This window comes from Hippopotamus amphibius, chromosome 10, assembly GCF_030028045.1.
Source record: "Hippopotamus amphibius kiboko isolate mHipAmp2 chromosome 10, mHipAmp2.hap2, whole genome shotgun sequence".
Taxonomy (NCBI): Eukaryota; Metazoa; Chordata; class Mammalia; order Artiodactyla; family Hippopotamidae; genus Hippopotamus; species Hippopotamus amphibius.
The window spans coordinates 27,579,245-27,605,946 of NC_080195.1; the positions used below are offsets into that span (position 1 = coordinate 27,579,245).

Genomic DNA, 26,702 nt, shown 5'->3' on the forward strand with positions numbered 1-26,702 from the left:
CTCTCTTTAAATATTGTATCACATCAACCACAAATTTCTATTCATCCTGTTTTACCCTGTAACTTATTGTTAACACTCTTTATTGTACAGACATACCTCATTTTATTGAGCTTTGCCTTATTGTAGATAATGTGTTTTTTTCATTTTTTAGGGTTTTTTTTTTTCCCTCTTTTAGAAGTTGAATGTTTGTGGCAATCCTGTGTCATCAGATGGTGGTTAGCATTTTTTAGCAATAAAGTGTTTTTTAACTAAGGTGTATACTTAGGTGTTTATTTGTGAAATTTGCTTTATTGAGGTGTTCTGGAACTATACCCACCATATGACCCAGGGGTGCCTGTATACCCATCATAACTTTCCGGTTCACCCCACCACGATCACTCCCCACAGTTAGGGTCACAGCCTCCTAGTGATCTTTCTGCTGCTCACTTTGCCTGCCCCTCCCCATCCCATAATTCTATACATCACATGAAGAGTCTTCTTTTTAATGTGAAATTATCATGTCACCAACCATCCAGTCTTTTTCAGTGAATCCCTGTTTTCCGATGATGAGATTCAAATATGTTCATGTCAAACAGGTAAGGAAATCATCTGTCCCTTTCTGACTTCTACAAGAAAAAATTCCAAAGCCAATTCCACCTGTTGAACTTGAAGCATCTACAAAGCTTATAAAAATAGATGCTGAGTAGATATCTACTATAAGAGGCTGTAGCTCAAGAAGGTCAGTGAACTGAAGATAATTTGGGCATGTTCTTGGGGCCCCAAGAAATACAATACTTCATGTTTGGATAGAGGAGAAGGCCACAAAACAGACAGAGCAGGAGTGGCTAGAGGGCTACAAAGGGAGAACACGTGGTATCGTCAAAACCAATGAAAGAGACCATCCAGGAATGGTTCTTATTACCCCTGAGAGTCAAGGAAGATACAAAAGAGTTTGCACTGAATGTAGCAACGTGGGGACCATCAGTGACGTCAGCAAGAACAATGTCAGTGAGTTGATAGGGTGGAAGCCAGATTGAAATGCAATGTTGAGGGGTGAATAATTGCTAAGGAATTCAAGAGAGATGCCTGTGAAGCAAGGAAAGAAAGGCTTTTGTGTTTGCTTACTTGTTTAAGATGGCAGAATTTTGATCATGTTCGAATATTTCAGCTCTTTTATGCTAGTTATTTTCTTAACTGTAAAGATGTACTTAGCAATGGCCACCTCACCAAGTGGTTTAAGACGTGAAAGAGCCTAGACTAGCATCTGATGTGTAGCAAACCATCAATATGAGAGGAAGGTTAGTCTCTCTCCCTCTGCTTCAGCTCCACTGGGCCTGTTGTCCTATGTAATAGTAAAACCCATTGCATTTGGTCTTTCTTACTAATCTGCATTCTCTTGTACGTCTTTTTCTTTAATTTTTTAGTTGATGTATAGTTGATTTACAGTGTGGTATTAGTTTGGGGTATACTGCAAAGTGATTCAGTTATATATATGTATTATTTTCCAGATTCTTTTCCGTTATAGGTTATTACAATATACTGAATATAGTTCCCTGTGCTATACAGTAGGGCCCTGTAGTTTGTCTGTGTTATGTATAGTAGGGTTTATCTGTTAATCTCAAACTTCTAATTTATCCCTTCCTCCACCCACTGCCCCTTTGGTAACTATAACTTTGCTTTCTATGTCTGTGGGTCTATTTCCATTTTGTAAAGAAGTTCATTCATATCATTTTTTTAGAGTCCACATATAAGCGATATCATATGATATTTGTCTTTGTCTGACTTACTTCACTTAGTATGATAATCTCTAGGTCCATCCATGTTGCTGCAAATGGCATTATTTCATTCTTTTTAATGGCTGAGTAATATTCCTCTTTGCTGTTTGTTTTGTAAGTGCTGGGCATATTTTATTATATATAAGCATAACCTTAACTAGTTACATTGAATTGCCTTTTCAGCTTTAAAATTTGGAGGCTAAATCTGTTGCCTCTTATACAAAATATGTTTGACTCTCCTGCACTCTTTCCAGGTTGGCGATGGTTAACAAGGTAGCAGGTTCTATTTATAACAGGAAAGCAACATGAAAACAATAGGAATGGCGGTGGGGTTACCTTTGCAAAACAGCAGCATTACATTTTTGCACAAAGAACTTTTGTTTGGAGCAGGTAATGACAGGCTTACTCACAGTTTTATTCCTAATCAATATTTTGGAGAGAACACAAAAGGTGATGTAAATTAGTGTCTGAAATGTAAAAGCACTGCCTGAACCACTGATCTAGAGAAATTATCCATACAAGACTTCAGAGTTTGAATTTGGCTATTTTGCACTTGAGTTATTATACTGAGCACGACTTTATTTTATTTTTTTGTGTGTGTACAGCGTGTATTTTTGCTTCTTTCATGGTGGCTTTGTGTCTGTCAGCTAAAAGGAGGCTTGTATGGAGTGTGCAGTCATCCAAAGGATGAAAGATGAATGAGCATAGAGCCTTTTTTTTTTTTTAAGTACTGTTAACTCAGTGGCATCTACCTGGGCTGTAGATGCACTTTGCTGATTTCATTTTGATAATGCTGTAAGCTGGGCTCTGATAATTGCCTTCTGTAATTGGAACAAATTTATGATTATGCTAATTCATTCTCAGCCACCCAATATATGGAAGCTGAGCTCTTCCATATCTGTCCCTGCATTTCCTTTGTAGATCATTACATGATTAGCCTTTCAATGTAGCTGATGGAAACATTTTTATTCTGAACAGATCTGGTTTCTCCAATGGTTTGTGTCTACGCATGCGTCAGTGATATGTATTTGCATTTCTTTATCTAATTGTATGTAACTCAGATACCAGCTTTTAAAACCAGTTATGATAGGGACTTCCCTTGTGACACAGGGGTTAAGAATGCACCTGCCAATGCAGGGGACATGGGTTTGAGTTTTGGTCTGGGAAGATCCCACATGCCGCGGAGCAACTAAGCCCATGTGCTACAACTACTTACCCTGTGCTCTAGAGCCCAGAAGCCACAACTATTGAGCCCACGTGCCACAACTACTGAAGCCCATGCACCTAGAGCCCGTGCTCCGCAACAAGAGAAGCCATCACAATGAGAAGCCTGTGCACTGCAATGAAGAGTAGCCCCTGCCCGCCACAACTAGAGAAAGCCTGTGTGTGGCAATGAAGACCCAACACAGCCAATAAATAAATTAGTTAATTAATTTAAGAAAACAGTTATGATATGAACATTTTGAGTCTTTAATGCTTTAATCCTTACTAAAATGGCTATTTTCTCAGCACTTGAGTATATATTACCTGGTAGTAAGGAACAGAAAAAGGGAACTGTTAATTAATATCCCCTCATCACCACTTTAAAACCTGATTTACATACCAGAAATTATGGGAGGAAATGTGAATGCAGACAGTGTTTTCAGTCTCTCTGAAGGCCAACTCTTTGTAATGTTGTTAAAGAGTTCTTCCCATCCTATAATAATCCCTTTAAATGAAGAGGCACATGTTACTACATTTTATGGACACCCCTTGGGGTATCCAATTCAACTCAAAACTTGGGAAGCTTTGGAAGCATCTCCCAGGTGTTGCTTTATCAAAGATTCGAAACCAGAATTCCTTTTCCCGTAGCAGATGGGACTGAGCAAAGGTAGGATTAGCAAAGAGCAATGCCCACTGCACTAGGGAAAGCACAGCTGAAAAGCGAATGGTAGCACGCACCCTCCCGTACAAATCAGCTTTTGACTGCAAATCTCTCCCCATTTGTATATTTGTTTCATCTGTTCAATGTTGTCTTTTCCCTCTGATCACCATTCTTGTAAATGCTTTACATTAATGTAAACATGTCTCACTTTTCGCTCATGACAATGTTACAATTTCAGTAAACAGTTGATTGGGGTGTTTACTTCCCCAGAGACCATTTACCCGTCAAATTGAATAAAAAATAATAATAACATGAGGCCGCACTTGACTTTCATAACTGAAGCAGAGAAGTTAAAGGACAACACTGATCTGACAAGAGACATACAATGTCAGAACATAAAGTTCCGTAATCAGAATTCGGGCTGCTACAAAGGAACTCCTGTCTGTCATTTCATTCAGCATCAGTGAGTGCGATTCTGTCTGTGATCATTAGATTTCTCTCCTTTGCCTGGTTCTGCGGCTGTGGCTTCACAATTAAGCTGAATTTCTGCTTCCTTTTGTGATGCATAATCAGATAAGTGGAGCTAAATGGCAGAAACTGCAGTGTAGGTGGCTTTAAAGTCAATCTATCCAGACTGGAAAGAAAAGGAAGACAAAAGGGGAAACATGAGAGTACTGTTATAAATAACTTGAAGGAAACATTATCAAGGAGGGCGAAGAGGACAGATGACATCTGATCTGAAAGTAGCAAAACAAGTGATGGCCTGAACTAACTTGGGAAGATAATTTGCTCCCTTCTGAGTTAGAAGCCTGTCACTCTATTGCAATAGTTAAGTCCCAGTTAGGACTTATCTTAGAATGCCAAGCCAAATCATGGGCTATGTTAAGGGGGAGCCCTTCATGTGGTAAATGAGACAAGAAAATGGCTAATGTTTTGTCTCAGGAAAATGACTTGAAGGCTACTATTTCTAGTTCTACCGTTTTCCAAGTCTGTTGCCTTAGGTAAATCATGTCGTCTGTAAAATGGGAAGGGTAAGAGTTTCTTTGCCTGCCTTGTGGTTGTTGTGAGGATCAAATGAGATGAACTATTGGATAGCAACGTGTTCGCTGGCGAGTGCTGTGGGCTCCTTTACCTTTTCTTCATGGTCACAAGATGGCTGCCATAGCTTCACAATCACATCCATGCTCATCCAGGTAAAAGGCCAGAAATGCCTATCCCTTTTCTCAGGAAAGCAAATGATTTCCTGTAAGCCACCCAACAAACTTGGATACAATTGGCCTCCTCGAGTATTTTAAGACTGCAGGCTGTCGTCACAAAGATTTCGTGGACTACTTGTTCCATTTCTGCCTGTTGCCCAAAAGCAAAACCAAACACCAGATAACTTGGAGAGGGCTACCATGACTTCTGATGGGAACAAATATTAAGTCTGAGTAATTTTTTGATGTTGAAGTAGTTCTGACCACATTCTGAACATCCTGACATGTTCATATAACATAACCAGAATGTGTGCATTCAAATGAGAGCTAGCCTTTAAATCAACCCTCTGGGAGACGGTACACTTATTCAACAACGTTGCTTTTGTCGAGACCTTTTTTGCAACCCTTCCTTAGGAATGATCGTAAAATTCCAAAATATGTTTTCAAAATTATCTTCAATGGCACCAATCCTCTGTATTTCAGTGTAATTTTGCAAATAGTAGAGGGTCATTCCGCCCAAATCTGGTAAATGATACGGATGAGTGAACACAGTGGTTAAAAGCAAACTTGGAGTCAAAACTTTCAGATTCTGGGTCTACCAATAAGTATATATGTGACTTTGGGCAAAGTACTTAACATCTTTGTTTCTTTATCTACAAAAATGGCGGTGATAAAAAATGGCGTCGATAAAAATGGCGTCCACCTCATAGAGACATTTTAAGGATGAAATTAATTAACAGATATGGTGTTTAAAAGAGTACTGCATGTAGTAAGTGCAGAAGAACTACTAGGTTTTAGGCTGCAAAATATCCATTTGCTTAAAACTCATGATGTGACTTAAAGTAAATGAGAAACGTATTGGTTAGACCAATGTCCTAGGGTATGGAAGTCAGGGGCCTCCCCAGGGTCCTGTGGAACCCCATCTTTCTTCTGCCTGGTCCTCTCTTCTCCACCCCAGTGTCCTTGTATACCATCTCTGGTTAGCCCCCATCAACTCGAATGCATGCTGCAGCCTTCTCTTGTTTTACTGCAGAAATCCAGTCACACTTATTATTTGGTAAGATGGTAACTTTATTAAAAAGTTTGAGAGGTTATGTAGGGAAGGCCCACATTGTGAATGGTTGCAACTTTCTAGTATTTCCCTGGCTCAACCTCTCATACACCCTAGGGCAGCCCTGTCTCTCCACCCTGTTCTATCAGACAAGGTTGCCTTCCCAAGCCATTCATAGTTGTAGTGGGGAGAAGAAACATTTATTCCTCTTACAAAACTCATACCTTGAGCAAATACATGAAAGTCAACATGAGACCCTACGTAGCCATTGTGAAATGTTAGTGGTTCCCAGAATATAGTTACGAACAACTATGCTGAAAGTGTCTCTCTTCTAGATTATAGCTGTGCTCCACCCTAGGATTTAAAGCAAAGAATAATATCCCCTCTTGGTCCAGCCCCTAAAATGCAGTTTGAAGTTGTATGTGTGTATGTATATTAACACCAATCTCAGAACTTGAAGATACATCAATTTGGGCTAAAAAATTTATTCAGTGGTTGCCACTGAATATCCTCAGAAGAAGGTTCTGTGCAAGATCTAGGAACACTTAAAATATTGTTTTTGTTCTTAAGGAGCTTGCCTTTGAGTCATGCAGGAATAAAACCCCAGGCAACGAGTAGATGAATTGACAAGCTTCTAAAGTCAGAAATCTGAGGTTACATCTTTAATATATATGAGCAACTCAATTTTCTATTTCATCTAGAAAATCCCAAGAGGATTGGAATTGGGGGGATAAGAACACTTGGTAGATGATACCAACAAGTGGCCCCATTGGCATTTTCTGTGGGATGTGAAAGGAGAGAGAGTTCCAGGTTGGTACTCTCTAGAATTCAGAAGACAACAGGTTTGGCATCCTGCATGGGAAGAGAGCTGGCCTGTTAAAGTGGCTTTCTCTTTCTAGTCTAGTTTTTACATTTCTAAATGATTGGTAACAGCACTCGCCTTCTCATGCTTTTATGGAATATTAAAAATAAAAACAGGAGCATTAGAACCTGACATGCTGTCTGATGGAAATAAATCTTTAGATGTAAAGTTTATGTGTTTATGTACACAGGATTTCTGACAAAAGTTTGGAAAAGGTGAAATGTCAGGACTCATGCAGACATTTTCCAACATAACCCAGGTCTCAGATAAGATAATCTCCCATGAAGCATCAATCCATCACTCTTCCAAAGGAGTTACTCCATGCTGCCTATTGTTGAAGAAATCTATAGGGTCGTCAATTACATACCTTCTGTCTCCAGCTAAGGAGAACGCTGGATCAGGAACCTGCTGTTTGGCATGAAATATAATTGTCTTTGATGGTCTGCTTTTCCAGATTTGTGTATAAACTGGAAAAATCTGCAAATTGCAGACCATCTGCACATAACAGTATGCTAATGAACTCATGCTTCCTGCAAATCCATAAGCTCATTACCTCTAAGTAACTGGTTTCTTCACACATTCCTAACTGGGATTATCCATCTAAGCTAAATAAGTAGAAACCAGATGAATTTTTTTTTCCTATGAGGGCGTAAATGCCTCCCACAACATTCCAAAATGTTAAGCCTCTCTGTCGAAGAGACGACTTGTTAGTATGAGGTTATTTGCATCAGTGATTAAAAAAAAAAATGTCTGTTAGCCTCCGGGTGGTCAATGTATCGATCCCATAATGCTAATTTGAAAATATGTATTGCTTTTGTTAAAAGCTTAATGAGGGCTTTCCAGGGCTGGCAGCCTCTTGTAAAATAATTTCTGAACTCAATATCTATGCCCTTATGATACTTGTAGGATACTGTATACAAGTTCAAAAATTCTTAGATGCTTGCCAGTCATTTCTGTGAGAAAGCCTTAAGAGTGGCCCACCGTACATATGAACCAGAACATTCCAGGATGATGGGGGAAGCTGACTTAATAAAAGGAAACAACTTCAGTGTAGGACATTGAGCTCCTCTTTGTGGTAAGGCTCACAAGGGGCCAGGAAGCTGGTGTGTTATGGCTTTAGGAGAAGAGGGAGTGAGTAGTGAATCTCCTTGTAGTTCATAGATAGGTTTTGTTTGATCCTCACAATATATTTTGTAATATGTGAGCCATCATGTTAGAACCAAGAAATATTAGGGATTTCCCTGGTGGCATAGTGGTTGAGAATCTGCCTGCCAATTCAGGGGACATGGGTTTGATCCCTGGTCCGGGAAGATCCCACGTGCCGCGGAGCAACTAAGTCTGTGCACCACAACTACTGAGCCGGTGCTCTGGAGCCTGTGAGCCACAACTATTGAGCCTGTGCATCTCAACTACTGAGCCTGTGCTCTAGAGCCTGCGAGCCACAACTGTTGAAGCCCGTGCGCCTGGAGTCCATGCTCCGCAACAAGAGAAGCCACCACAATGAGAAGCCCACAGCTTGGTGCAACTAGAGAAAGCCTGTATGCAGCAACCAAGACCCAATAAATCAATAAAACTAAAAAAGTTGGATTATCTTAAAAAAAAAAAAAGAAAGAAATATTACATGAAAATACACATCCTTGGCTTCTCAAGAAAGATGGAGGATCTGGTTACGTTGGCCATGATCGTCTGAGCCTGACTGGTGGCTGTGTGTTTGCACCAGTCGTGGAATCTACACTGTTGTCACCGTCAGCACCAGGTCCCCATGCATCCTGGCACTGAGGCTGCGTATTCCATCAATGTGAAGACCGCTGTGCTTATATGAAAAGCAACAGAGATTTTAAAGCAAAAATGAGTTCACGGTCATTTTTCATCGCACTATCATTGTTAATTTTTTAAAATGTTCGTGTCTCTATCTAAAGTGGGAAAACAAAAGGAGACAGAAAACGATTCCATTTTTTAAGAAAAACGAGCGTGAGCTCATTCCTTCCAGGGCATGAAGAATAGCCCCTTGTCTTTAATATGCAAGCAACGCACATGGACGTCTTGTACCCAGTGCCACTGCAGTAATTTATGTTACCTCCCTGGCCCCCGGGAACAGTCGAGTTCGCAACTGCTGCTGTAGGAAATGCTTTTTTTCTATGATCTTATTTATTAAACTATTCTAGATTAGGAGCACTTAGCTCATCAAAAATGTTTTAACATTTCTCTAAGTGACAAAAGCATAAATCCAAGAGCAATTTGTCACTTTCATAAGCCCAGAAAATACCAAACTGATTTTCTCATAAAGACCCTGCCATCAGTTAAATGGATAAACTATTAGTTGACGCATAAAAAGCAGCCCCGCAGTTCGGCATCTCCTAATGTCCAATTGTTTATAGACATAATTGGATTGATGGACCTCCATCATGACACTGGAAACCCCAAGGAGCCCTGAATGTGTATATACTTGGGGTACCTCATTCATCCTGTATTGGTGGTTTTCAGACTATGATCCGGGGAGACCAAGTAGCAGACCATTGTGTATGTTCATAGCACACATGTAGGTGGATGAGGGTAGACTGAATGGCCGGGTCAACTGATGTGATGTTACAGGTGCACTGAACATCTCCTTGGGGCATGATTGACACAGGGGGAGAAGGAAGTGAATTATCTCCCCTGGAATTTGACAAACAGTGGCCCCTGGATGTGGCCAAGTTTAGGCAGCTTAGGGCCCCTCACTTCTGTGACTCTAATAACCTCACTTCTGCATCTGTTATAAATCTTTCCTTATGTAACTGTTTTTTATTTGGGACTTTCAGGTGAGCTTTAAGTAATTAATTTATCCGTTGAAGTATAGTTGATTTACAGTGTTGTGTTAGTTTCAGGTATATAATAGCAGAGTGATTCAGTTATACATATACCTATGCATATATATATATTCTTTTTTAGATCCTTTTCCCTTATAGGTTATTACAAAATATTGAATAGAGTTCCCTGTGCTATACAGTAGGTCCTTATTGTTTACCTATTTTATATATAGTAGTGTGTGTATCTGTTAATCCCAAACTCCTAGTTTATCCCTCCCCACCTTTCCCCTTTGGTAACCATAAGTTTGTTTTCTGTCCGTAGGTCTATGTCTTTGTGTATAAGTTCACTTATATCATTTCTTTTTAGATTCCATATATAAGCAATATCATATGATATATATAATCATATGAGCACATAAGCTTTAAATTGAGGAAACAATCCATGGTTAAATGTAAATTTGAATACCACTGTGCTACAGAAGTGAAAGAGTTTTTGTAAGCTAAAGTGACTTTTGCAGATTACTAAATACCTTTTCCACGCACGTGCCACAGTTAACCTTACCAGGAAGAAAGAAAAAGTTACCGCAAGTCTTCTCTTAAAACCTCTGCAAACATACTACATTTTCTTCCAGTCATTTTTTAAGTATATGTATGCCTCTGATTCCTTTTTTTGTTGTTTTCACAAATTTATGATAACACTAAACATACAGGTTTGCATTTTGACTCTTTCATTATGAGCATTTTCAGTGTTTTCACTAGTTGAAATCATGACTTTTGTGCTATATAATATTAACTTACATTATTGAATCATGGTTTATTGAAACAAAGCTCTATTTGGCATGTAGCTTTGACATACTTTTTTTCTTTTTCTTTCTTCTTTGCTACTAAAAATACTTTATTGTGTTTAAATCCTTGTTTGTAGCCCGAATAATTTCCTTTAGTAAATTCCTGGGATTGTAATTACAAGAACAGAAGGCTTTTACTATCTTTAAGCCTATTAGATGGAGATATATTAGGAAGAAAATTAAATCAGGACGTGGGGAGTGAAGGGGCCTTGCTTTATTAGAAAGGACTGTTAGGCAAGACCTCTCTGAGGAGTTAACGTTTGCTTAGAGACCTGAATGAAAAGTAGGGTTGAGCCGTAGGGATACTTGCAGGACAGGCCTTCCACGGGGAGGGATCAACGGGTGTTAAGGTCCTAAGGTTGGCACTTGCTTCGAGTTTTCTAGAACAGGAAGGAGTCCAGTAGGGCTGGAGTAGAGGGTGCAGTGGTTACTTAGGGAATCTAAGGTGAGGAATTAATTGGGGACCAGACCAAGAAGAACTTTATTAGCTGTGGTAAGGATTTTCGATTTTGTTCTTAGTGGGTTTCAAGGCTGTTGAAGGATTTGGACCCAGAAAGTGATATGACCCGATCCCTTTGTGAAGAATCAACTGTAGAGGCAGGAATGGAAGCATCAGACAGATCAGGTAGTTAAGAGGCTATTAGTGTCATCCCAGAAAGGAGATGACAGTAGACCAGCAATAGCAGACATACCCCTTGCTCCGTAAGTTCAGCAAAAAAAAAAAAAAATTCTATATGTGTATCTGTGTAATTTTAATCTTTGCTCTTTGGATAGGAAAAATGTCATATTGTTTTCAGCTTTTTTATTAGTGGTATAATATATTTATTCAATTGTTTAATTAGCGTGTGTTTTTTCCATCTTATCTTGGATGGCATTTTATCATCAACTGATATGAGAGCTTGAGTGATTCAGATTAGTATCCCTCAGATCATCAGATTATTACCATTTTATATATCAAATTTGTGGCAGATATTTTCCTAGTTTGGTGACCACTTAATTTTGTATATGATGTATTTTAATATAAGTTTTCAATTTGAAACCAGACCTCTGCTTGGTGATTGTGGCTTTAATTTCCTCTGGGCCCAGATTTGTTTAGGAAAGCTTTCTTTCATTTCCAGGTGCTGGGACTCCTTCAGTTTCCGTTTCCAGGGCCACTGCCCCCAGGGCTCTTTTTGGTTATTTCCTCACTAGGAATAATTTAGTTATGGACCATGGCCAGACTTTCTCGACTTCCTGACCAGCTGTTTTGGGGGAAAGTATGAGAAAAGATGATGACTTGAGGTGGAGACAGGAGAGAGAATGGCTTTGTAGGTGCTAGAAATAACAAGGATAGGAAATTAACAATCACAAAACCAGGCAGTTTACACTCAGAATGGACCAGGAGGAGAGTGGAGTGGAACCAAAGCTCCCCAGATCTACTTTAAGCTGACCAATTTGTTCTTTCCAGTGACACAGCACTGATCGTGGTTTAAAAAATTCAGATATTGGTGACAGCTCTTATTCCATCACAGATATTGGTGACAGCTCTTATTTTCTGGTGGCGATGTGGATTTACTTCTTTGTTTCCTTCTTATCCATTAAAAGTAAGATGCATGAAAGAAGAGGCTATGCTGGTTTTGTTTATCTCACTTTACTCAACTCTCAGGACGACCTCTGATGTTCAATAAAGGTTAGAATATTTGTCAAATGAGTGAATGGCTGGAAAATATGCAGTGGTAGTGGGGAGTGGAGGATATTTTGTCATGGACTGGTGGTCAGATGTGTTTTAAAATTGGTTCCACTGTCCTGCTTTGTTCAACAGAGCAGTGGTTTGGAGCTCTGAGTCATCATTGGTTCTTATACCACCAGGCTGGGACATGGTGATACCTTGAGGGACTCCTGGCGTTGGTAGTCAGGCTTGCTTCCTTACTTCCTGGTCCTGCACCATGTTGCTTTTTCAGCTCCTCCTCATGTTTTCAAGGCAATTCTCAGACCTCTTTTGGCTACTTTGGCATCATCTTCGTTTCTAAAAATCAACCGTATCTAGGGTAGATTTTGGATAGCTGATGACTTTTGGTATTCTATACTGTCATTAATAGGATAGTACTTGGGATAAACGTTAAAGGATCATTGTAGGTTTTCTGCTGATAAATAAATCCCTTTTTATAGAAGCCAAAAATATTTATTAAACCAAATTGCTGTCTAACAGATGTCACTTGAATATTGGCGATAAATTAGAATTCTTTCTTAACTTTCTTTGGCCTCACGGCGGCATGTGGGATCTTAGTTCCCCAACCAAGGATCGAACCTGTGCCCCCTGCAGTGGAAGCACAGAGTCAACCACTGGACCGCCAAGGAAGTCCCAAATTAGAATTCTTTAGATTTAAACATGAAATGAAGAACATTCTTCTGAAGCCAACTTTCATTTATCTATGCTAGTGGTGGGCAGGGTATGGTGAAAAGAACCCGGATTCACGTGCTTCCGTGTGATGTCTTTCTGGTGTAGTCACTGCCATTGTTTTTTGTGTTAAATTATGGTTTTGATGTGTCTGTTAAATTCCTGTGTATAACACATACTGATAACTAGAGCTAAATGGTTATTGTCAAACAAGAGATGTAAAAAAACAACAACAACAAAAAAACAAGAGATGTGTCTGGTGCTACAAGATGGTGCAAGAGAGTGGAGACATTGTTTATTTATTGATTTTTTTGAGACATTGTTTAGATGTGGAAGCAGAGGACAAGATGGGGAAGGAAGTGAGTTTGGGGAAGACTGGTCTGCTTGATGAAATCGGGGATGTAGGGATGGTGCACCCCAGCTGCAGGGAGGATGAGGATGCAGGGAGCAGAAGTCCCATCTGTGTCTTCCTCAGGTGTCCAAGGAAAGAGAACCCTGGACCAAGGATAGGGTGGAGCTGGAAAGATGGAAATAGGTTCTCCAGGAGCAAACTAGAGAAAACGAACCAGAGATGGGACTAGCCTATGCTTAGAGGATGTGAAAAATGAGCTCTTTTGGAAGGGAGGCTGGGACTTAAATGTTGCAGGTACCTAATCCCAGGTAAATGTCTGCTGAATCACTGAAGGGGTAATATAAACGATCACCAGAGAAACATAGTGACAACACCAGGGAACATGGAGATCCAAGTTTCATTTATGTGCTTATGATTGCCCAGATCTGTGTTACATTGGACTTTAGACATCATCACACCTTTATTAAAATGTGTTTGAATGCAAACATACTGACTTCAAACCTTAACTGACAGTATAATATCCTCTCTGAACAAATTACAAGTTCTACATATATGTGTTGATTTCTCTGAGCTCCATTTTGGGCCAGTTATTAAAATATCATCATCATCAACATGAGTTGTAACATGATGAAATGAAATGAAATGACCTAATTACAGTCTTTTCTCTCTCTCACTGCATTTTTTAGAAAATAGGTCAAAGTCAATAGGATATTTATGTTCTTTTCCTGCCTCCAGTTTATTACCTTGAGTATTCATATCCTGAATATACCAAATGGACAAAATAGGAAGGATGGGATATGGAATAAAGATTTCAAAAATCATTGCTATTGCTCTGTATGTTAGCTACATCTCTCCTCCATACACCCTAACTGCTCATCTTCCAATTCCAGGAAAGTTCTTTTCTTTTTAATGTCTTGTAAACATTCTTGTCCTCTGATAGGTGGAATGGCTGAAAAATGAGGAGCCCATTGACTCTGAACAAGATGAGAACATTGACACCAGGGCGGACCACAACCTCATCATCCGGCAGGCACGGCTCTCAGACTCTGGGAATTACACCTGCGTGGCGGCCAACATCGTAGCCAAGAGGAGGAGCCTGTCAGCCACAGTGGTGGTTTATGGTAAGACCAGCCCAAAGGCCAGGAATGGTTAGAAAGGATAGAAAGCAGAGAGGTAGAGGGGTGTGCATGTCATTAAAACTTTCAGTGTTTAGAACTGATAGGACTTTGGGGGTCATCCCGTACAGTGCTGTCTCCTGCCTCCCCCGTTTAGCCGGTGAGCTCAGATTCCTATAGCTGTGGCTGTGTCTGCTCTTTCATCCAAAATTGGACTTCTGGAGATAGTCAGTGACACTTCTGATCTCTTTTCAAAATAATTTAAGGAGTTGTTTGTTTTCTTCCATTGTCTTTATGTTTGGAAAGAATTGAGGTGGGCAACGTCTGCTTCTCACTCTTCCCAAACCCAGTATCCACCCCCATCTTCCCCCAGCCTGCTGTCGGCAGTTGCTCTCCTGGCATATGAAATCCACCGAAAACAAACATGACTATTTGCTGAATATCTCAGGTATTGTATAAATGAAATTCCCAGCTATTGAAGCAAAGGCACTCCCTTCCACAATAGAAGAGCCCTGGGATTTATTTTTGAAGCACTTAAAGTTAATAGAAATTCAAATGCTGATATTTTCTTCTTATACTCCGGATTTTCAAGTGCTTTAGAGATAATGTTGATGAGTTCTTCCTATGGTTCCTCATATCTTTGCAAAGCAAATTCTCTGCGTCCCTCCTGGATTAGAAGAGTAGACTGAGAGGTGGAGACTAGATCAGCCCCACTGATGGGGCAGCCAGTGAGGGTCCCTGCCAGTCTCTTGTTCCCAAGTTGCCCACTCACAACACCTGGCAAGTGGCTTGCACATAGTAGGCAATCAGTAAAAACCTCTTTCCTTTTTTTTCCCTCCCCTCCCCATTGTTTCTCTCTCAGTGAATGGAGGCTGGTCTTCCTGGACAGAGTGGTCAGCCTGCAATGTTCGCTGTGGTAGAGGATGGCAGAAACGTTCCCGGACCTGCACCAACCCAGCTCCTCTCAATGGTGGAGCCTTTTGTGAGGGGATGTCAGTGCAGAAAATAACCTGCACTTCTCTTTGTCCTGGTGAGATATGTGTAGATTCCCTTTTCCCTTCTGGTCCACCAACACTGTTGAGCTGGTGTGAAACTTCCTTCCCAAAGCTACCATCTCCCAAGTTCTTAGAAAGGAGCCTTTGTCCAAAGTGCTAATATGGAACTCATTGTAATAGCAGGAACATCAGTGAAATACCTTTGCTTGGGGGCACATTTTTTTCCTTAATACTCAGATGACCCTAGGCAGAGACCATCAGTAAACTAAATGTTTTGATGTGTGTTTATTCTACCAGTGTTTGATTGGGCTAAGCCATCCCCTTCTCTCCTTGGATTCTCCCATTTTGTAGTGTTCATCTGTATAATAGAGACTGAGTTGTCCATGAGCACACAACAGGTACCAAACACTGGACCTTTAATCAGTCACCAGTCAACTAACCTCATCAGTTTTACCTTTGTATTTATTGGCAATACAGTTGGCAGAGATTGTATCACAGCGGTTTCTACTTCACATTTGGGCTATGCTTGCCTACTTTTCTGAATAGAGAGGGGCTTCATTTACCAAATATGGCTTTTACGAGTTTTTTTGTTCATCTTACTGGCTCTAACCCAGTTTATACAATGAGAAGTAGATGAGATGGAAGATGACTTTCTGAATGGAACGCATATCCTCCCACTGAGAAATAAATTGACCCTGGGTCTCACACGCATGATCGAACATCAACTCCGAGGATACTGGAACAGAGACTCGTGTCTTTACAATTGCAGATCTAGTTCCACTCAAAGCCAAGGCGAGGCTCTCACCAGCAGCCTATGCGCGGAGTTTTGTTTTGAATTTGTATTCAACGTACATTTATTGAGTGCTTACTATGTGCCCGGCACTGTGCAAGATACGTTGACACACGTGGTGTCGTTTCACTCTGTGTTGTGAGTTTTATGACCCCCAGTTGACAGAAATAGTCAAGTCAGGCTAAGTGCTTGCTTAGAGTTGCTCGGCCAATAAGTTGGCAGAACCAAGACAAGGACTCAGACATTTTGCTTCGAGTTCGGTATTTTTATTTTACCCTGCTCTTGACTGGTTGCTCTAGATTAAAAACAGCAATATCTTCAATAACCCACATAAGCATGGTTGGCCTATTCCTAGGAGGTAGTGGCACAATTGCCTCCAACAGCTGCCGTAGTCTCTAGGGTTGTTTTTCAGTGGAATTAAATTCAGTTTGTTCGTTTCTACATACAGCAGCAATCCATGACCCAAGAAATTCTATTTATATAAGTCGTGGTATCTTGGGGATTGGCTGACCTGTTTTAGTTTAATACTATCGATATATATGGGTTTAACTTTTTATTATTGAGGGGCTTTTAGGACCTCAAGAGCATTTATTCTACTCTCTGCTCTAACCTATCAACCCACAAGGAAGTAGTGATTACCAGTGGTTCCTGCACGTAGTATATCTGTCCATCTAAAGTGCAGTTGGGCATGAAAGATGGGGAAAGAATGGATAATAACATTATTAGCTAACCCAAGGACACTGGTAATTCAAATGCTTGCCCAAATTCAGTAATTGGTCTCATCCTGAAATAGCAGGAGAATTACACCACTGCTTTTGTTAGCTTGTCTCTGTAGGAAAGAAACCACAGAGAGAAGATAAATGGATACATTATTTTGTTTTTGTGGTGGTGGTGATTTCTTTAAAATCCAGCTCTGAGAACAACAGCGGTCCTGGGGTGAGTCTCCTGACAGCTGCCCAGATTCATTCTAACGATGGTTCCCTCTGTTTCCCTTTGAAGTGGACGGGAGCTGGGAGGTGTGGAGTGAGTGGTCAGTCTGCAGCCCAGAGTGCGAGCATCTGCGGATTCGAGAGTGCACAGCCCCGGCCCCGAGAAACGGGGGCAAATTCTGCGAAGGTCTAAGCCAGGAATCCGAGAACTGCACAGATGGTCTCTGCATCCTAGGTAACACCTTCCGTTATGCATCTTCTGTGTCTGTCCAGCATAGGAAGTAAGTTCACAGAAAACAAAATCTCCCAGAGCAAAAAAGAAAATGGGTGAAAAATGCCCGAAAAGTAGATAAACAGAAGTGTAGTCGAGATGGGGTCATTTTAAATGTGGTTATTGTGATCACTTCCACAAATGCGTATATTTGTGGTGAACATAACCAGATATGGTTTGAAGAGAAATGATGTTACGAAAGTGTTAGGCTGTTGGGCTTAGCAATTCTTTTCTTTTAGGGGCCAGCGGTTTTAGGTTTGGTGAAATTCTGACACAGATCACCGTATGCTTATATTTCTCCCAGGAATTTTACAGCACTGTAAAGTGTTTCATAATCCTCAGAGACCAGGGTTCTATGACAAAGGGACATGTGTTGTGACTGTTACCTTCCAAAGCGGGGGGTTGGGGGAATATGTCACTGAAGAGGTGGGTGGGTTTGTGTCAGATTGGTCTGGCAGGGCAGGAAATAGAATGCTCATTTCAGAACTCCCAAGCCTTTGCTTTTTATTCCTGCGATTACATTATAACCATCGTCAGGTGACTGTCTGCCTGGGTATGAAAGTATGGGAGGGTCAAATAGAGCCGCACAGAGGTGGGTTTTAATTTGGCGCTGCCCTTGGCTAGCTTTGTGATCTTGGATGAGTCACTTAACTGCTTAACTTCTCTGACTGTGAGTACCAAAAAAGTACTTATTTTTGGTTATTGTCCAGGCTCAGTGATAAAAGAATGTATTTGAATATTTCATGGCCCAGGATAGGTGCTCAGTAAATATCAATCCTTTCTCTACCTGTCCACTCAGATGTACTCAGGTATATTGATGTTTCTTAGAGTCTTTGAAAATAAGAGGTTCAGGGCATACTTATTCTCTAGAACCAGGTTATCTTCTTGGAACATATCCAGCAAAAAAATAACGTAGTTCAATAATTTGTCATCTTTTCAGGAGTGTGTGTCACTTTTTATTTGGGAAGATGATGGTGGGAAGGAAACATCTAAGTTGTATTTATTTTTCTGTATCAATTTTTGTATTTTCAAAGAAAGTGTAAATGGCTAATACATTGGTTACAATGATTAATACATTGAAACAAGCACTTTCTCATAGCCTGTAGTTCCTTTATTTGCTTGTACAAGTACTGAGTAGCCTGCATGTGTCAATTACAGTAGAAGGGTCTGTAATTAAAGGGAACTTACCAACCAGTCTCAGTGATGAAAGGGCCCTGCTCTCTAATACATTCCTTCCCCTTCCTAAATGTAAGGAAACATTTTTTAAAATTTCAGATCAGCTTTATTGATATATAATTTACATATGATAACATCTACCCATTGTAATTGCACAGTTGGGTGAATTTTGACAAACGTATACGGTTGTACACACCATCAAAATCAAGATGGAGAACATTTCCATTAATCCCAAAAGTCTCCTCATCCTCTTTTGCAGTCAGTCCTTTCCCCTAACCCCTAACAACCACTCTTCTACATTCTTTCCTTTGGCTTAATGCTTTTGACCTTCCTCCGTGCTGTTACCTCTATCAGTAATTAGTTCTTTCTTACTGCTAAGTAGTACTCCACTTCATGGATCTACCGCAATTTGTTTATCCTTTCACCAGTTGATGCACATAGGGATGTTTCCATTTGGGAGCTACTGTGAACAAAGTTGCTATGAACCCTCGTGCACAGATCTTTGTGTAGACGTATATTTTCATTTCTTTTGGGTAAATACCTACAGACGGGATTGGTGGATCATATCATAATGACGTATTTAACTTTATAAGAAACTTTCCGAAGTGGCTGTAATCATTTACATTTTTACCAACAAGATGTAACTGTGCTTATTGTTCTACATCTTTGTCAACACTTGGTATTGGTCTTTTTAAAACTGTCATTCTAATGAGTATATAGATGTGTAATTTAATTTGCATTTCCTTAATGACTAATGATTTTGAGCAAATTTTCATTTATTGGTCATTCATCTGTGTTACTCGATGAACTGTCTATTCCAATCTTTTTAAATGTAAGAAAACAGCACAAACTCATTAGCAGGAGGTTTAAGGAAATGTGTTTCTGGTCACCTTTGACCACCACCAGATTTATCTGAAATCTACCTTTACGGTCTGCCTATTTTTTAACATTTTTTTAACATATTTTTTCATTGATACAGTTAGGACTATAATCTCATGTCTTCTAAACAGCCATTGATAGCATAACTATGTGGTTACTGGTTATAGTTTAGATGATCATTAGACACTTTTGAAATAGTAGAAATAAGAAAATACTGGTTGAATTTTAGATTATCATAATAATAACCTTTCCTAACAACTGCCAATTGAACTTAGGCTTGGGGAAAATTCTATGAATGTTAAGCTTCAACCTTAGTTGGCTAAACTTACTCTTAGTTATTGATTGGTTAGCTCCTAAGGTAAGAAAGAATTGTTATCAAATATGTGAATATTATTTATTTGCACTTGTATTGCAATATACAGTTACTTTTTAGTTGAGTAAGAGTTGTGTTTAGGGCTAAAAGGAATTACCAGCACTAAGAGGATACTGACCAGTCTAGATCCCAATTTTAATATCTGAAATATGTATTCATCAGGGTTCTCTAGAGAAACAGAACCAGTAGGATACGTATATAAGATATAGGATATAAACATACATACATACACACATATATATGTAAAGAGATTTATTATAAGAAATTGGTTCATCTTCTTATACAGGCTGGCAAGTCCAGAGTCTGCTGAACCAATGTCCCAGTTCAAGTCCAAAGGCTGGTGGGCTGCTATAGAACCAGAAAGAGCCGATGTCCCAGTTCAGAGGCCGTCAGGCAGGAGGAGTCTCTCTTACTTGGGGAGGAGCAGGCCTTCAGCTGATTAGATACGGACCACCCACATGATGGAGGGCAGTCTGCTTTTCTCAGCCTGCCGATTTCAGCGTTGGTCTCTTCAGAAAACACCCTCACAGACTAATGTTTGACCAAATTTTGGGGCACCTGATGGCCCAGTCGGCTTGATGTATAAAATTAACCATCACAAATGCATATGTACTTGTGAGGTTCCAAGGACTAGTTCTTTGCTTGGAGCCAGGCAAGCCAGGGTAAAGGCAGTTGCTCTAGTTACTGAATGAACCCCTCCTATGGACATTGGCCATGTGTGGTTTTAGTCTCACACGTGCAGTTTAGTGGGTATTCTGTTTTCATTTTCCAATAGTGGAAATAAAATGGATAGGAAAACAGTGAGGTTTGGAATATGTTCAGCATTGGAGGCTAAGAGCTCTGTTAAATCCCCTCATAAGTTTAAAATGCTGTGTAAGCCTTTTCTTTCTGTTCAATCTCTTCGTTCCCCTATTCCCTTTTCTACTTAAGCATGGGTTTTTCTAGCATACTTTGTCTCTGCAGTATGCCTATTAAGATGTCTGTCAAACATGATCAGAGACTCTTGACGGCTGCAATGACTAAGCTTTGTGATGGGAAAAGAGTGAAGCCTGTGAAATCATAGAGGTGAATGAGATGTATTTATCTATCAGTGGGAAAGGGGTGTGTTTCTAAGAGCCCAACACCGGGTTATATTCTGCCCTTTTAGACAGAGAGTGGTTACCTGTGTCAACAAAAATGAATAGCATTTTACTGTCTCTGCAGGAATCAATGAACAGCGGTCTAGTTAGACGATGCCAACATCACTCTGTGCTTCTAGCTGGTACCCTGCCGGAGAGTGCTTGGTAAAACTAGCCGTGCTCTCAGGATGGAGATCCAGTGAAGGCTGGGTTTGATTAAAATAGCATTTGGCAACAGCTTCACAGAGCAGTCGCTTCATGAAATTCTAGGTCATGTTCCAATTTGGGAATTTCCTTCATTCACATTTTTTTTCCCCTTATGCCAGACAGGACCCTAAAGCAAGTCCTCAATTCCCAACTTCTCTTGGCAGTTTCACGACATTGCTTGGCTCTTGGATGACCTACAATTCTTTGATGTTATTTAACTCTTAAGAAAGCATCTGGATTTCTTCTGTTGTCCCTGAGGGCTGCATTTCTCCTAGAGATGGAGCTGCCAGCCCTGAGTGATCACTTTAATATCGGGGTATGATTGTTGCTTGGTCAGTTGTGACTAGAGCCCAGGATCTTAGTGTTATGCTAGCACAGATGGCCACACCTAAATGCTCTCAACAAGGAAATAAATGTCCCAAGACTGGTGAGTGTGTGATTAGGCCATTGGTGCCAATAGCAGTGAGTGCAAGGTTCCAAATTGCAAGCATAAACTAAACATCCAATGCCTTTATGCTAGGACAGTTCTTTTCCAGGAAGATAATTACCTGGGATGACTGTCAAGAGACAGGAACTTGTGGATCCATGTTTTCTCAGCTTTAACATCAGAATCAGGTAGTTTCTGACCATTGTCCTTTCTACTTGCTGAACTGAGCTGCTTCTGTGCTCGGAGGGTCGCTGAAATGTCCATGGAAATGACATGTACATTCCTTATTGGCAGGAACAGAAGGGTGAAAATGGTGGGGTGTTTAGTCTGAGCCTGAGAAATAAGGGGAGCCTGCTCCCTCTCCTTTTATTTCCACAGATAGAGAACTAAAGGCTTTGGCTTCAGAGGATTAAGTGAATCTGCTTCAGAGGGGATTAGTGCCCAGATGTGCAGTGAGAATAAAGCCAGAGAAATGCCACGGGGACCGAAAGAGAGAGGAAATCTTCAAGGCTGAGCTACCTGATAGCTAATCCGTCCTCCTTGTCAGGATGTGAGATAGGTCAGTTCAACACTGACAGTTCAGAAATGGAAAGATCAGTTACATGGTGCTTTGTTTTCATTTCTGATGAGTACGCTGATAAGAAAAGTTGGAGTCCACAGTTTGGAAACCTCATCAAGGATAAAGACATCTATACAATAGCAGGTTCAAGTAGACACCCCCAAGCTACATCTCATAATCTAACCACATTATCTGTTGAACTATCTCCTTAAATGACCTAAAGGAAGCACCTGAAAAGGTGAGCCTAATCACATGAAAGTAAAGGTTGCCTTGGTAAGCATTTTCTCTTGGACACTCTAAGCCTCATTGTTATCCATTATAGTAATTACCTGGGTCCCTTCCCTGAGTTTCCTAGGGCACTGAATAAGAGAATTTTCATTCCAGAGTTAGCTAAGTACCTCGGAAACAACTCTTACTTTTTGCTTGTGGTTTACAGAATGTCTGTTTTGTATAACAGATGGATGTCCCTTTACCAAAACAAAACCTGTCACGTCCCTTCTTTGGGCAAAGAGTCAGGAATCATACAGGACTCGTTCTTAAACTTTTTGTTGGATAAGGTCATATTTCAGGGCCCACCGCACTACACAACTGCTTAATTATAGCACAGTAAAATTCTATATAGCAAAGAAAGAAAAATGGCATCAGCAAGATAACATGCTAGCACAATGCATTAAGTTGTCATGAGGTTTCCTACTGCTTGCTAATTCTCCCAAGTAATTTTAATATTAAAAACCCATTTCCATTCTGTTCACAGTACATAGTAGGTATCCCTTTCTACATAAATATTTTTCCTAGAAATAGTAGCTGCCTTTCTGCATGACAAACACTTGATTCATTCAGGATTGCCTTTATGTGTACAGAAGACGCGGATATAATATTGCAGACCCACAGGAGTAATGACAGTGTAGATTTGGACACATATGGTGTCATTAGCAACATAGCCATAATCTCTCCCCCATGCCCCAATAAATACTTTCCCATTACAAGACCCAATAAGAAGACCAGTGAATAACACGCTTTAACGAGACAGAGTGAAGTGGCCCATAACAGAAGTTTCCATTGTGCTTAATTAAAAAAGAAAATAAAGTAACGGTAGCTCAATACTCATGTGTCTTAGTGAAAGCATTCTTTTTTTTAATTCTACAAGGCTAAAACGGTTACTTTTGTGCCTTGTGATAAGAGGCTTTGAACTCCAGGGCCAGGTCCTGAGTGGAATTGAGCATACAAAGGAAAAAGATGAAACATATACAACAAATTACCATAAAATGTCTCCGCTTTTTTATCCACCCCCTAAGAACTTATCTACATTGATGCCTTGTTATTGAGAAGATAAAGACATCTGATTGTCTTTTTGAGCGTAATCCCCCTTCTAAATAAGGACTGAGCTTCATCCATTGGCCCAGGATTGATATGTATTCATTAAACCATTAAAAATCTATGGCCTCGGGCATAGAAAACAGACTTATGGTTAGCAAAGAGGAAAATGGGAGGAGGGATAAATTAAGAGTTTGGGATTAACAGATACACACTACTGTATATAAAATAGGTAAACAACAGGGACCTACTGTATAGCACAGAGAACTACACTTAATATTTCATAATAACCTAGAAGGGAAAAGAATCTGAAAAAATATATATGTATATATAAAAAACTGAATCAATTTGCTGTACACCTAAAACTAACACAACGTTGTAAATCAACTGTACTTCAATTAAAAAAAAAATCTGTGCCTTTCTTTTCAACCTGCTCTAAAACAAGTACTTAAGGTGCCTTTTGTGATGCAGGAAATTTTCCTTCTGTCATCTTCTCTATTTCTTCAAAGACCTATGCCACATGCACGTAGTCATGACAAAGTAACCTACAAAAGAATTTGTTCTCAGCTAATAGAAATCAATGCAATTATTGTTTCTTTCTTCTACTTTTAAAAAAATTATTTTATTTTTATTTATTAGCTGTGTTGGGTCTTCATTACTGCGCTTGGGCTTTCTCTAGATCTGGTGAGCAGGAGCTACTCTTCCTGGCTGTGTGCAGGCGTCTCAGTGTGGTGGCTTCTCTTGTTGCAGGGCACAGGCTCTAGGTGTGCAGGCTTCAGTAGTTGCAGCACATGGGCTCATTAGTTGTGGCACACATGCTCTAGAGCACAGGCTCAGCAATTGTGGTGCACGGGCTTAGTTGCTCTGTGACATGTGGGATCTTCCCAGACCAGGGCTCGAACCCATGACCCCTGCATTGACAGGTGGATTCTTAACCACTGTGCTACCAGGGAAGCCCTTTCTTCTACTTTTTTCTATTCCTATCAACTCCCCCTGCCCCACCACCACATTTCAATATGAACTTTTATACTGTGCTTACATTCTTTTGGTGGAATTGGACAGGAAGTGCTATGTCATGCTCCAGAAACATCTCTGGAAGACTGTTTACCTCTGACACATCCTGTTGAATTTGTTCATTTTATGAGAGGAATTGAAATAAAACACCTCCCCTATAAATAGGAAGGACTTTAAAATTAAATTTGGGCAGCTGGAGAACAGGATACATTACCTCCAGATCACATTACTTAAAGAGGGTACGCACATCACAATAGAGAGAGAGAAAAAAGACTAAAACAAAACAAAACAAAAACCAAGAAAACTAAATAAAGTAAGAATGGATCTCCATGACAGTGTAAACTGGAGACAGAAAACCCAATAGAAAGCTTAAAAGCATTTCTTAAGGAAGTGAAATTTTAGCCACTGGACCAGATAGTCGATGGCGAAGGCACTGGCTCTGGAGTTTCCATGAGGGCTGGCCCATGATGGGCCTGGGTTGAGCTGGCATTGAGAGAAAAGGCCAAATGGCTTTCCAGGCTCCTCTGAGATTCTGAGTTGAGATGTTATTCTCTTTCTGAAAAATTAGAAATGGACATGAACCTAGAGTTAGAGAAATGAATGAGCTGAGCATTTATCCAACGGCCAGGTTGAAGAATCTTGGCTCTGGCATCCGTTGGCTTGAGTTTGAATATTGGCTGCAATGCTGTGAGCACATTTCTTCATTATTCCAAGCCTAAATGTACTCCTCTATAAAACAAGAGTTATAATCATACCTATTAGAAAGGATTCTTTTTGAGGAGGAAATGACCTAATCCATGCAAAGCATTTGACATCAATAGTAAGGACTCCGTTTGTGTAAATAATAATGTGTGTGTGTGTGTGTGCATGCACATGCATATGTATATTCTAGTAAAGAATATATTTTCCATGTTCTGCAGAAGAATTGACAAGTGACCCTTTATTTTGTTAAAACGTTTCTTAATATATCTGACTAATATAGTGTATCTAGTGAAATGACGTGTGCTTGTCATTCAAATCTATAAGACACAAATTGTATTCTTTGCTTGAACCAGTTCTGAGTGGAAATTTGAGACATACCGTTAGTTGGAGGGAAACAGTTCAGAAGGACCCTAACAATTTATGAGTACGCTTCAACTTGGTGTCAGACCGGAGGGTCCACATCCTTTCCCCAAAACGTCTGATAAGTAGCTGAATGAGCAGCTCTTGATTTTTCAGTCTTCCTTTGCAGGCGGGATTTCATTCTGAGGAGGAGACAGACCAGGTGATCTGTGAGGTCCCAATGAGTCCTAAGGTTCTATGATTCTAACAACTAATTAAAAATACCTCAAGGGGAAGACCCAGGAGAGAGGCCTGGATGATTCCCAACTGAGAAATCATCCCTCCTTATACAGACAGTTTCCCTCATGGTGTGGAAGACGCATGTTCTAACGATTGTGTTAGAAAATAAATTTTTATAAGGCAAATTCCAGTTTGTCAACACACATTTAAAAATCCTTTCTCATTGGGGGAAAAAATCCACCATACACATGACTAGACTGTACAGCAATCTCTAGATCCCAGGGTTTTCCTCCTGGTACCAACTCTTCTGGATCAATGATACTTGTTACATATCAGCCCTTCCCTTATTCGGCATTCCCGCATCCCCAAATTAGCGATTTTGCCATATTTTTTTGTATTAAAAAAAAAAATCTAATAGATCTGATCAGTACCTAATGATATCCAAAGTCCCTTCTAGTCAGGAAGTTTCCAAAATTTAGGCTTTTTGTCATATAAAACATACTCTCCCCATTTTATTAGTTCTGTGTATTCCAGATCCTACCTCTGCGGTATATTTAATCAGGACTCAACAAAACCCTGGGTAAGAAATATTAGTCTGGACTAGAGAAAGATTTAATGTCTAAGATCATAGAGTGGGCCAGCTATAAAAGAAATGGCAAGAACCCAAATCAGGGAAGTGATTTAAAACAGAGTAATCTACTCCTGCAAAGAATTCAGTGCCCTCTGGGGTGTGCTGAACACAGTGAATTAATGGAGACAGAGGAACCGTCTTTGTTTTGATTCTACCTTTTCTCCCTAAGTTACAAATTAAATACACGTGTGTCTTCAAGGGCAGCGAGACGTGATCTGGAAAACGAAGATTATATGAGCATCACCAGTACACATTATCATTAACCCTGGCCTTGCCCTTTCTCCAGTGAAGAGCCCTGGCCTTGCATACACGTGTTTGGGAGAGGACAGTGCGAGTGTGCAGTAGAACAGAAAACTGCCGTGATCGTTTAGAAGAAGGTCATGGGTAGGGAAGAGGGCTCTGACCTGGGAGTCAGGAGTCCTAGGTCTCAGTTCAGTTGTTTTTTTGCTAGCATGTGATCTTGACAGATTCCTCACCATCTCTTGCCTTCTGTTCATAACTATCAAACAGGAGGTGGGGGGAGGGGTGGGCTAGGT

At 40.2% G+C, this 26,702-nt stretch overlaps 1 protein-coding gene across 2 annotated transcripts in view; it reads left to right on the plus strand.

Annotated features, from left to right (window-relative positions):
• UNC5D (unc-5 netrin receptor D) overlaps positions 1–26,702 on the plus strand; it is a 571,153-nt gene that overhangs the window by 442,974 nt on the left and 101,477 nt on the right. The window contains exons 5-7 of one of the 2 annotated variants that reach the window (XM_057697245.1): positions 14,028–14,208; positions 15,065–15,232; positions 16,987–17,151. In XM_057697245.1, coding sequence (XP_057553228.1) covers positions 14,028–14,208; positions 15,065–15,232; positions 16,987–17,151 — 514 coding nt within the window. The remainder of the gene's footprint in view (positions 1–14,027; positions 14,209–15,064; positions 15,233–16,986; positions 17,152–26,702) is intronic. The other variant, XM_057697246.1, reaches the window with a different exon arrangement.